This window comes from Dasypus novemcinctus, chromosome 21 (genome assembly GCF_030445035.2).
Source record: "Dasypus novemcinctus isolate mDasNov1 chromosome 21, mDasNov1.1.hap2, whole genome shotgun sequence".
NCBI lineage: Eukaryota > Metazoa > Chordata > Mammalia > Cingulata > Dasypodidae > Dasypus > Dasypus novemcinctus.
The window spans coordinates 60,598,743-60,611,555 of record NC_080693.1 but is presented as its reverse complement, the minus strand read 5'-3'; the positions used below and the strand labels follow the sequence as shown (position 1 = coordinate 60,611,555).

The 12,813-nt window shown below is 44.5% G+C and overlaps 2 protein-coding genes across 2 annotated transcripts; both read left to right on the top strand.

Moving 5' to 3' along the window:
• The first annotated feature begins 5,792 nt into the window (after positions 1-5,792).
• Positions 5,793-7,540, top strand: KRTAP16-1 (keratin associated protein 16-1). The gene has a single exon (XM_058283242.2). The coding sequence runs from the start codon at positions 5,857-5,859 to the stop codon at positions 7,426-7,428; it is 1,572 nt and encodes a 523-aa protein (XP_058139225.1). The 5' UTR covers positions 5,793-5,856; the 3' UTR covers positions 7,429-7,540.
• Positions 7,541-11,588: 4,048 nt separating this feature from the next.
• On the top strand, positions 11,589-12,813 carry KRTAP29-1 (keratin associated like protein 29-1). Its single transcript, XM_012530262.3, has one exon. It carries the CDS (start codon positions 11,589-11,591, stop codon positions 12,669-12,671), a length of 1,083 nt encoding a protein of 360 aa, XP_012385716.2. The 3' UTR covers positions 12,672-12,813.

Sequence of the window (12,813 nt, the reverse complement as noted above, 5' to 3'; positions counted from 1 at the left end):
TACTATGTGGTCCATATTTTAGGCTGTACAGTTTTCTAAATTTTTTAGTTATCCTATGTTTTGTCTTATGGTTTTCATTATTAGTCTGTCATCCCCTATATGTTTTTGGTGTAATATTAGCTGTTTTATATTCATCCTCGTGTACTCTCACATAACTCCTCTTTTGCCCCCTTATTTACCTTTGTTCCATCCATTCCACATCCATTTTCCCCTCCCCTCAGGGCCCACAACGCCTGCCAATCTAATACCCTGGGAGCCGTCCTTTCTCACAAGAGATACAGTTCTCTCTATTCGACGGCATTAGTCTTCCCCAGGATATGGGTCCACCCCACCCAATGGTAGAACCCACCTTGGCAAAATGAGCCTTCAGCTATTCCCTCCAGAGTCCGTCACGCATCAGACCATACCCCCTGAGCGTCCTAACCAGGTAACCCTCCTACTTATACTTTGATACGTTTTACTCAACATTTAGTTCTCAACGAACTTCTGACACTCTCCCATATTCGTATGTTGCCCCTCCCTCCCACCTATTTCTTGGACAATATTACCCCTCTTCCCATCCCCAGCCCCCCTCAAACCCAGAAAACCCCACCCAAAGGTAACCCCTTGCCCCCATTTTGTCCCTTCTTTGTGCTCATACTTACCGCCAGCTCATCACAGATTCCACCCCTGCAGACATTAACTCACATCCTTCCTCCACCCCCCGATTTCCTGTAAGCCACTTTTCCAGACTCTAGCTCTCTGAGGCAGTTAACTTATTTCGTATCATTGAGGTCATATAGTATTTGTCCTTCAATGCCTGGGTTGCTTCACTCAACATAAGATTCTCAAGGTTCATCCATGTTATCACGTGCGATTGTAGTGTATTGGTTCTTACAGCTGAGTAGTGTCATCTTGCCATGTCAGTTCTCCATGTATGCAGCGACACTCCTGGGCAGGCTGCACTTTGTTCACACAGGGCAGCTCTCCTTATGGGACACACTCCTTGCACGTGGGGCTCCCCTATGAAGGGGATACCCTGCGTGGCATGGCACTCCTTGCACACATCAGCACTGCGCATGGCTAGCTCACCCCATCGGTCAGGAGGCCCTGGGTTTGAACCCTGGACCTCCCATGTGGCAGGTGGATGCTCTATCAGTTGAGCCAAATCTGCTTCCCTGTAACAATCATTTTTAATGCCAACTTTCAATAGCATACACATATACAGTTCTTATATTCCTCTGACCCCTTACCTTTTTTGTACTTGTTAGAAATTAGTTTTTTAAAATTATTGCATGTCCCAAATGATAGATTTATCCTAATTTTTATGCATTTACATTTTAGTACCTTTAAGAAGTAGGAAGTGAAGTTACATACCAATAAATACAATACAACAGTACTGGCATTTATAATTACCCATTGGTTACCTTTACCAGAAGTCTTTATTTCTTCATGCTGCTTTAATTCACTGTCTGGTGTCCTTTCCTTTAAGTCTGAAGGATTCCCTTTAACATTGCTTGTTGGGTAGGTCTAGTGATGATGAACTCCCTCAGCTTCTGCTTATCTGGGAAGGTCTTTATCTCTCCCTCATTTTAAAGAAAGTCTTACTGTACATAAAATTCTTGCTTGCCTTTTTTTTTTCCCCTCTCAGCACTTGAAATATTTTGTACCACTGTTTTCTTGATTCCATGGTTTTTGATGAGAAATCAGCACTTAACCTAATTGGAACTCCCTTTACATGACACATTATTTTTCTCCTGCAGCTTTCAGAACTTTCTCCTTGTCCTTTGCAGTTGACATTGATTATTATAAGTCTGGGCATATTTCTCTTCAAGTTTATCCTGTTTGTTTTTCATTGGGCTTCTTACATATGCTTATTCACATCTTTTACTTTGTTTGGGAAGCTTTCTGTCATTATTTCTTTGAATATTCCATTTGCTCTTTTCTTTCTTCTCTTTCTGGGACTCTTATGATATGTATATTGTTATACTCAATGGCGACCCCAGGTCATCTTAGGCTATTTCACTTTTAAAAAGTCTTTTTTTCTTTCTACTCTTCAGCCTGACTCATTTCAATCATCTAGTCTTTGAGTTCACTTATTCTTTCTTCTGGAAGCTCCAATCTGCTGTCAAAACTCTCCTGGGAATTTTTCATTTCAATTATTGCCGTCTTCAACTCCAGCAGTCTATTTGGTTCTGTTTTAAAATTTTCTATCCCTTTATCGAGATTCTCGCGATGCTCAATCATTGTTTTCCTTATGTTCTTTAGTTCTTTCTCTGTATTTCCTTCATCTCCTTGAGCCTACTGAAAATCATTTTTTAAAGGCTTTGATATGTCCACAGTCAGTCTGGTCTTCTTCATTGATGTTTTCTGTATTTTTATCCTCTTCCTTCGAATGGGCCATCATTTCCTGTTTCTATGTTTGTCTTGTAATCTTTTGTTGCACACTGTACATTTTAATATTTTAAAATGTTAACTGTGGAATTTAGTCCATGAGCTGTCTGTTCTTAAGTTTGTATTCTACTTGAGATATGTCAGAGAATGCCAGGATTTAGAAAAAGTAAATAAACTTATGCAAAACAAAAACAAAAACCCAAAAACGCCTTTCACAGTCTTTGGAAATCGGCTTTGGGTTGACTAGTGCTCTCCTTCAGTCTTCCTTTCAAGAAGATCAGCCCAAGGTGAATGCAAAGTTCAGGGTCCTTCCTATCTTTTCTGAGCCTGTGTTTTGTCCTGGACTTGTGTTTGTTAGTGGTTTTAGGATTTCCCCTGTTTATAGGAATTTGAATGTCCCTTCTACTCCTTAAGAAACTAATCTTTTCCCTCTCTTGTGTGCTCTACCATGGGACTTAAAGCAGGTGAGCCTTTGCCCCGGGCTGCCTGACTCAACTGTTTCTTACACAGCTTTAGTTGTCACAAGCTGCTTTTCCCTGGAGGGTAAATTACTGGAAGGGGGAGGAGGATTAGTCAGCCAGAAGTTTCCTAGGTTTGTCTTTCCCACCTGGAAGGACACCAGGAGCCCACATAGGGAATACTAGCTGGCCCATACTGCCTTGGGGAGGGAGTGATGGAGGGGCATCAAGGGTGCCAGGAGTATCTCCTATGACTCTTTGAAGCTCCATTTTCTTGATTCGGCATTTGCCCAGTATGAACAGCCCTTTAACTGCTTTCTGCAGTGTTGTGGAAGGGTGCTATCTTTAAGACTTCTTTGCTGCTTTTGACCAAGGCAGGTTGGAACATTAGCTACCCTCAGAGCTGGACCCTCAATGATCAAAACCAGTGATTGGCGACTTGACCATACATCCCCAGATCTTGGGTAACTAGATCTTTATATTCCATCCTGGTGCCAGCAAGCTGTATCAGGAACTCGGGTTAAGGACCTCACTGCTGTCTGCCATGAGGCTGGTGGATGGCCAAGAGTAGCCACTGCACAGAGTGAAATCCACTGGTATTAATTGCAATTTACTAGCTTCTTGCTCTTGCTCTTCCCTGAATGTCTGCAGTATTCTACTAGACTACAGAATTTAAAAATAGTTGATTTAGACAATCCCTGCCTGTTTAATAGTTGTTTTGGTGGAGGGACAGATTCCTGGAGCTCCCTATTCTGCCATCTTCTCACAATCTTCTGAATATGACCTTAAGCTACATTGGTGTAAAAATAATTCTCTTTCCTAGGTAGAAAAATTTGTTTCATTTGTTTAATGAAACAAATCAATGTTTCATTTAACAAACAAAGTATTTTTTCTGTGTATAAGCATAGCAATTGTATTAGTCAGAGTTTTAGAGAGAGAGCTATCTCCATCTGGATAGTCATTGCTGGCTTAGTTGAGGAAAGGAAGGTGGATAGAGAGTTGGGGAGCTGGTATAGATGGGGAACAGGATCTTGGGGTTTCTTCTCTGCCTTACCCTTCTGCAGAGCTACCTCAAAGTGAGTGCCTCCTGTTTCTTTGCTGCCTTCTCTATTGCCTGAGAGCCACACCTCAAAGGATGCCACTCCCTTTTTCTACTCTCCCACTTTCAACCTCTAAGTCTTATAGATTCTACCTCTTTAAAACCTCTCAGATCACTTGAGCTCCAAGACACTACTCAGTTTTGGTTTTCACCATGAAGCTTTTTGATGAAAAAATTCAGACCCCAAATGCTACCCCACTTCTAGATATCTCCACAGGACAGCCACAGAGATCTTTCCAAAAGGTAGACCTGACCAAGTTATTCTAAGCTTAACCCCTCCATGTCCCCAATGCCCCAAATTCACCTTCTTATTATGGTCCACAAGGCCATTCATGCTTGGGTGCCTAGTGACCCCTCTAGTCCCATCACTATCTCTTCCTGTCCCCTTGCACTTTTCATCCTAGCTATGTTGAACCATTTACTGCTCCCCAAATGTGACATATCCCTGAAGGTAGGTAAGAATGGTTGACAGAACAGACGAACTTTTCTAGTGGAGAGCTTGACTTTTGCATTGATGTTGAAAGCACATGGTAGAGGCAATGTAAACCTTCACTGAGTAACGACATCAGTCCTTGGTGTTTAGAAAGCAAAACGTGGAGTTGTTTCTCCCCTCATCTCTGTGTCAAGCATCAGCAGAGGTGATTTCCTTGTTCACAAGTTTAGAGATAAACTTGGGGAGCCACTCTGTAACCTCTTGTTTTTCCTTTTCACCTTTTGGGTCTTGGAGGCGTCTTTCTCTTAGGAGCTGTCAAAAGTCACCAGAGGAAGAAGGACCCTGGAGACCCACTGGACACTTGGGGTGAGGGCAGGTGGAGAGAAAGAAGGGAGGAGAAGCAGAGAGGCTGAGTCAAGGGCTTTCCAGGGATAGTAGAGCAAATATTCCAGGGCAGGGGTGCTTTTTAAAAAATATATTTTTAGTAAGATACTTAGATTACATACAATGTTATATATATATGTATATATATATATACGGGCTTCCCATTTGCCCACTCCCACACCTCCCACTTTCCCCCACATTAGCAATTTCTTTCATTAGTGTGGTACATTCATTGCAATTGATGAACACATTTTGGAGCACTGCCACTAAGCATGGATTATGTACTTTTGGAACAGGATGGAGGACACGTGGCTTTGACGAAGGCTCCAGAGAAAGGTCAGACTGGACACGTGGTTGAGGAGGGACAGCCTTCCTCAGGGGGTAGGCTGTGTGTCATCTCCCATAAGAGATTTAAACACTTTGAACATCTTACCCTCCCAACCCCACCACAGTTTCTTCATCACTAATGGGGAGAAGAATCCCTGCCTTATGGGTTTGTTGTTTATTTTAAATACAATCATTGCTGAAAGTACAGTCATTTAAAATGCAGTGCAGATGCCACCTCCTTCCCAGAGCACATCACTGCTCTCCTCTACTATCTCTGTGCATCTATTCTTGAGCTAATTATTATTATGCCACAAGCTTGTTTGCATGTTTGTCTGCTCACTATATGAGAACCATGAGAATGGGAAAGCTGGTCTTATATGGGCATCCTCTGTGCCCAGCCCAGGGCTTACCACAGAGGACTAGAAGGTGGATACAATTAAAGTTTCTTTTTTCTTCTCCTTGTTGTGATGCTCAAAAACAGATCACCCAGCTTGTAGGTGATAAAGCTTATTCCACAGTGACCTATAGCTCCAAAGATTCCAAATTAAGCAGGTCAGTAAATAAACAGCTTCTTTATGGGTACATAAACAACTTCCAGATCAACAAACGATGGCATAATAAGATGTTCCTCTGCAAACTGGCCCAAATGGCAACGAGGAAAAGATGCATGGGTCCAAAACAGTACGCACCAGGGAAGGGGTATAAAAGCAAGGGCCTCAGAGAGCTGTCATAGTCAGGTAGCTCCTTCTCAGCACTCACAAGGAAGCCGAGGTATCTCCACCATGTCTGGTAACTGCTGTTCCAGGAAATGCCCCTCCGTGCCAGCCATCTCTCTTTGCTCCACCAAGGTGAGCTGCGGAAGGCCCATCTGCTTGCCCAGTACCTGCCGGAGCCAGACATGGCAACTAGTCACTTGTCAAGATACCTGCAGATCATCTAGCTGTGGCCCACAATGCTGTCAGCCCTCCTGTTCTGTGAGCAGCTGCGCCCAACCTGTGTGCTGTGAGGCCACCACCTGTGAGCCCTCCTGTTCCATGAGCAGCTGCGCCCAACCTGTGTGCTGCGAGGCCCCCATCTGTGAGCCCTGTTCCGTCAGCAGCTGTGCCCAACCTGTGTGCTGCAAGGCCACCATCTGTGAGCCCTCCTGTTCCGTGAGCAGCTGTGCCCAACCTGTGTGTTGTGAGGCCACCATCTGTGAGCCCTGTTCCGTGAGCAGCTGCGCCCAACCTGTGTGCTGCGAGGCCACCATCTGTGAGCCCTCCTGTTCCGTGAGCAGCTGTGCCCAACCTGTGTGCTGCGAGGCCACCATCTGTGAGCCCTGTTCCGTGAGCAGCTGTGCCCAACCTGTGTGTTGTGAGACCGCTTCCTGCCAACCCATCCTCTATGTGCCCACTTCCTGCCAACCGGTTGTCTGTGAGCCCAGCTGCTGCCCAACTGTCTGCACTGTGCCTAGTTCCTGCCAACCAGTGGTCTGTGAGCCTGCTTGCTGTCAGCCGGTGTGCCCAACGCCTAGCTGCTGTCCATCTGTCTGCTCTATGACCAGCAGTTCCCAGGCTGTCTGCTGTGATCCCAGTCCTTGTCAGCCTTCTTGCTCAGAGTCTAGTATCTGCCAGCCAGCTACCTGCACAGCCTTGGTCTGTAAGCCTGTTTGTCTCCGCCCTGTCTGCTGTGTTCCGAGCCCTTGTGAGCCACCTTGCATCTCCAGCACTTGCCAAGAGCCCCCTTGTGTCTCCAGTATCTGCCAACCCATCTGCTCTGAGCCTAGACCCTGCTCACAAAGTGTCTGTGCACCCAGTCCATGTCAACCTACCTGCTACGTAGTCAAGCGCTGTCGGTCCATCTGCTGTGAGCCTGTTTCCTGCACATCTACTTCCTGCCAACCCTGCCAGCCAGGGTCTTCAGCATCTGCCATCTGCCAACGACCTTGCTCTCGGCCCACTTTCTATATCCCTAGTTCCTACAAACAGCCTTGCAGTACTTCAGTTTCCTACCGTCCGATTTGCCACCCATTTTGCTCTGGACCCATCACCTACAGGCAGCCATACCTGACATCCATCTCCTACCGCCCTGCCTTCTACCGTCCCTGTTACTCCATCCTGCGCCGTCCAGCCTATCTTACTTCTGTCTCCTACCACCCAGTCTGCTCCCGTGTACCTTGTACTGAGACTGACTCCTGTAAAGGGGTTTGTAAAACATCCACTTCCAGCCAACCAAATTGTACTGACTCAACAGCCTGCAAGTCGGAGGTCTCAGAGGCAAGTCGCTGCCAGCTCACTGCTGCCAAACCTACCAGTCCAACCACGTGTGAGGCTTTGGCTAGACAGCCTGCTGCCAGCAAAACTGCTGACTGCTGAACTGGCTTCAGCAAAGCAAGTCACCAGCTAGAGAGAAAACTTGACCATGCTCCCAAAAGTTCATTCATTATGACTTAGCTCGATTCTTTTTTTTCTTTTCTTCTGCATAATCACTCAGCATCTACTTATATTTCAAAGAACTCATCAGAAATGTCAATAGACTAATGATTCAAATGAAGTCTTCGTAGCATTGAGAGGGGGATGTTCTGGGTTTCTGTCAGCTGCCACCAAGCTGGGAAGAGCTACTTCATTACATATCTCAAGTCTCTTTCCTGGCGTCATGCATGTGCTTCCTTCCTGTGTTTGCTCTTGTTCCTTGGTGGCCTTTTAAATGAGGCAAAGATATTTAACTGTTCAATAAACATGGCAAAATTGAAGTGACACACTGTTCTCATTGTTCTCCTATTATTGTCATATTATCATTAGCTGACTTATTTTGTCTTTAAGAGCAGCTCCATCCATCCATCCATCCATCCATCCATCCAAAAAGAATTATTTTCAAGGGACTGAGTTAGGCTCTAGGATTGAAAAGACAAATGTCTCAGTCCTTGAGAAGGATATGATTTTTTGGTGGCAATTGTTACATTCCATTATGGTAAGTATTGGAATAAAGGTAAGCACAGAGTACCATGAACTCAGGAGGGCATAGGGGAACCAGAAAGAATTCTTGGGGAATATGATTGATGCATTAGCTGAGTTGTTCAGGACAAGTAGGAGTTAACTAGTTAAAAACAGGGAGGGAAGAGCTTTCCAGGTAGAAGAAACATGTACAAACGAATGGAACTTGTAAGGAAACTGTTCATTAGGTGAGACTTGGACATAGGTGTCTGTGGAGGAGTGGTGAGCCATGAAGTTAGAGAAGAGGACAGTGACCTGCTCATGACAGGCCTTGCATGTGAGAAAGGGGTATTTGGTTTTGGTATGGGGCTGACGTGAAGACTCTGAAGGGCTGGGCTTTGTAAATGTCTCTCTGGCATTGGTGTGGAGGACTGAATGAGGGACATGGTCCTGGATAGACTGGGTAGGAGGCCAGTGGCTGGGGGTCCACAGTGGGATGAAAACAACAAATGGGAATCATACTTACAATAAGGAAGATCCATGTAATCTGGAATTTTGTGGGAGGGTTTATGTTCTCCCAGTCCATATAAGACATATTCTTTCTATAAACTCCATTCATATCCTCTTAAAATCTCCAAGGGCAGGATATCTTCAAAGAAGTCACCCTCTACACTTAGTTCACAGAATGGAAGGTTATGCCTTGTCCTCAAGATGCAGCTTGGGTTATCACACGAAAAGGAGAGGTAGACTAGTGTTTTCAACCTTAACTCTATTAACATTTTGGGCTGGATAATTCTTTGTTGTGGGGACTGCCCTGTGTATTTTAGGAAGTTTAGCAGCATTCCTGGTTTTTACCAACTATATACTAATAGCACACCCTGAATTGTGACAATCAAAAATATCTCCAGACATTGCCAAATATCCCTTGGACAAAAATCCCCTTTTGAGAACCACTAGGTTTGAAAATGGAAATGGGAGAAAGTTAAAAGTGAAACATAGTTTACATATTGATATTGGAATAAATGCCTCATCAGGTCATTGGGATTTATCTCTGTTTCCTTCCAGAGCCAAGAGAAGAGGCTAGGGTTTTAAATCTCTGTGCCAAGCACTCGACTCAGTGTTTCATATAAATCACAGTTGTCTTGAGAAGTAATATTGCCTCTCTCCTCTCTTATAGATGAAGAATCTGAAGAACAAATAAGTCAAATGTCAATCAACAAAGACAAGTGAATTGTGGTATATTCACACAATGGAATATTATACAGCAATGAAAACGAATGAACTCTTACTAGCACAACTTGAGTAAACCTTAAAAACATAACAAACCCCGAAGACCACACATATATCTAAAGCTCAAGAACAGCATACCCATATATACATAGGATGTATACATCCAAATACACAGACATGGCATTTATATATATTATGTATGTATGTATATATGTATATGAGTGTGTGTGCATGTGTGTAGGGAAAGATTAACACAAACTCAAAATAAATCTAGGTTAGTCACAGTTAGTAAGTAACTTACAAAGGATGAAAACCAGGCCTGTCCAAAGCCTGTGATTTTTGTGCATCATCACATTTTTTTATGTGGTCATGACAGCCTTGGTGATACTCTAGATGTCCTTAGATCCTTGAGTGACAGCAAAGTAGATCTTCTATTGATAGGTTTCTTTAAGAAGAAAAGAAACAAGAACAGAATCCCTTAGAGAAAAATGGATGGAAAAATGGTTGTAAAAATGGATTGCTTAACATAAAAAGTGAGTGTAGTGTATTGGCACCTTTTCCAGACTGAAGTCAACATGGTTCTTTAAATTATAATCATGTTTCAATATTGATTGACCTGTTTGTAAAATAAAATTTATTTATTCTTGGGAGATAAAGAGCATTTGGATATAGATATTCTGGAATAAAATGTTATGCAGGGCTCTCTGTTGCGGGCAAGCTGCCATAATCAAACAGACACAATGGAAGGCAGAAATACTGACATAAAAAACAATTCCAGAGAAAAGGTATTTTAATGAAAAGGGGAGGATTTTCCAGGCACTGTTCAGATCAAAAAAGTTTCTCTTCTTTGAGGATAAAGAAGGTGCCAAAGAGAAAGCATTTTGTAGCTGGTACTTTGAAAATTTTTCCAGAATCCCCAGCATTTTCAATAATTTATGAGACAGACAATAAGAACAAAAATAGTTGAGCATTAGCAATGAGGTTGATGAAATAACAGTAATTAGCTAACTTGTCCAACAGAGTAAGTTGTTCGCAGACCCAAAATTTAAGATCAATCCTTCCTGGATCCCAAAACCATGATTTTTTTCCACCTCATCATGTATGTTCACATGAACCAGGCCTGGTAGTGGACAGATGTGTGACGAAGCTAATTGGTGATGCAGGGCCAGCCCATGCCCAGAGGAAGAGGAGAAGGAGCAGGAAAGCCCCCCAGGAATTCCTCACAGAAGAGCTTGATTTAATCCTAAAACCACTTTGCAATGATGCCCTTATTTTGCTTTTGGCTGCTACATTTTTATATGTACAGATGTCTTGTACCGTTGAGGCCATAGTGTGAGTTCAATCCTTCTTGGCCAGATATTTTGTGGTGTTTTAAATTCCCGAACTAAAATTTATCTTTGGGTGCACTGGTAAGTTCTCATGCCAGCTTGATAATTACCGTCCCTGGAGTGGGGAGTTGGTCCCCAACGTGGGGTCTGGGCGGCCTGCCTGTCAGCCAGCCCACTGTTAAGCAAGCAGCAGCCTGCAGTGGTATATTAGAGTCACACACAGCCCTCCCCCAAGTTAGAAGGTCTAGTAGATGGTTAAGATCATAGGTTTGGGGGTCTGATAAACCTAGGCTTGTGTCTTGTTTCTCCTCCCATTACTTGCATAATTTTGGGAATGTGACAAACTCTCTGAATTAGTTTTGCCACATCTAAATAAACTCTCTACTGTAGGTTATTGCGAGGATTCAGTGAAAAATGCAGCCAAAGGCTTGGTATGTACTAAGTAAGCAATCAATGGAAACCATTACTCTTTTTAGTAATAGTAATAGTAAAGTGAAGTTTCAGAAAAGCCAAACAGGAAGGTTCTAGAAAGAAGTGGAGACATGTAAGTGTCCCTGGGACAACTGCCTATCTTTGGTTTCCCAACTCTCACCTTGCCTCTCCCCCAACTGGGTCAGAGCTTCATTTCCCGATTGGGTGGTGCAGACCTGCCTTCCTGGAGGAAGAGTGGGGCTGCTTTGGCTTTGCTGAGGCCTCCTGATGAGGGGTTAGAGCAGAAAGGCCTGCTTCAGGGCGGCTGGGGAACAACCTGTAAAAGACACAGCTCATCCCAGAGCAGGAGTGGCATGAATGAATCCAAATTCAGCAAAGAAAACTCCCAGCTCAACAGGAAGTTTTTTAAAAATAGGGATAACATCTCCCAGGCTCCTGAAGCCTGCTAATCAGATGTTTTTATGTACATGTTTATAAGCAGTAACAAGGAAAGATGCTTTAGGTTGTGCCAACACCCATGGCAAAGAACTATAAAAGTCCCTGTGGGTTAGATGTCTTTGAAACTCAGCTATACTGAGTTTGCAACTCTGCAGCAAGGTTAGCGCCAGCACCATGGCAGGAAGCTGTTGTCCTGGAAATGCCAAGACCATGCCAGCTGTGCCCACCATCTCCATATGCCCACCTGGTGGAAGCTTCCAAAATGCTATCTGTGTGCCCAGTTCCTGCCGGAGCAGAACATGGCATCTCGTCACCTGCCAGGACAACTGTCAGCTCTCCAGCCATGTCTCAAATGGATGTGAACCCGCTTCCTGCCAATCTACCTGCCTTCCAGCAACTTCTTGTGTGGGACTTGTCTGCCAACCCATTTGCTCCCGCGCAGCTTGCTATGAATCTGGCACTGGTCAGTCTTCCTGTCTGGTTAGCTCACACCAGCCATCCTGCTCAGAGTCCATCAGTTGTCAGGCAAAGGCCTGTGATTCCAGCCCCTGCCAACAGAGCTCCTGCCAGGAAGCTGTCTGTGTGTCCAGAGCATGCCAGACAGCTTGTGGACAATCAGCTTGCAGTGACGCTAGATGCTGCCACCCATCCTGCTCCAAGGTAACTTCCTGTCCTGAAACTTCTTGCCAACCAACCAACTGTGTGTCTAGCCTGTGCCAGTCAACTTGCTGTCAAGCAGGATCATGTCCGCCCATTAATTGTGAAGGCCAGCCCTGCCAATCAACTTATTACCAACCCATATGCTACATTTTCAAGCCTTGCCAATCAGTTCCTCGCATGCCTGTTGCCTGCCAGCCATCAAATTTTGCATTTAGTTCTTGCAATCCAACTTACTGTGTGCCCTCCCCTTGCCAGCCATCTCACTGCCAACCAGCATCTTCCATCTCCTTCACCTGCCAGCCAGTGGCTATCTGCCAGTCCCCTTGTTCTATAAAGAACCCTTGCAAATCAGCTTCCTGTGGCACCATGCTTTCTGACCAACCAACTTGTGGTGGGTCCACTTTTTGCAACCTAAGTGGCTGCAAATTCCCTCCCTTCCAACCGGCTTGCTGTGTGACAGGCTTAGACAAATCATCCAGTGGTTGCTCTAAATGGTTCCGACCGACTTCCCCAAGTTTCTGCAAAGAAAGCAGCTGTTTGTCAACTTCCTGCCAGCCTGGTAATGAGTCCAGCTTCTGCAAGACAACACTTTATTAATGGAGCATTCTTCACACCCCCTCTGAGGATCTGCCACTGCTGGCAGGTGCAAAGCAACTCCATGGGTGCTTGTCTCCTGCTGAGCACAAATGCCACCTGCTTTCTAGGCTTGCTCAGAGTCCAAGTTTGATGAGGGAAATTG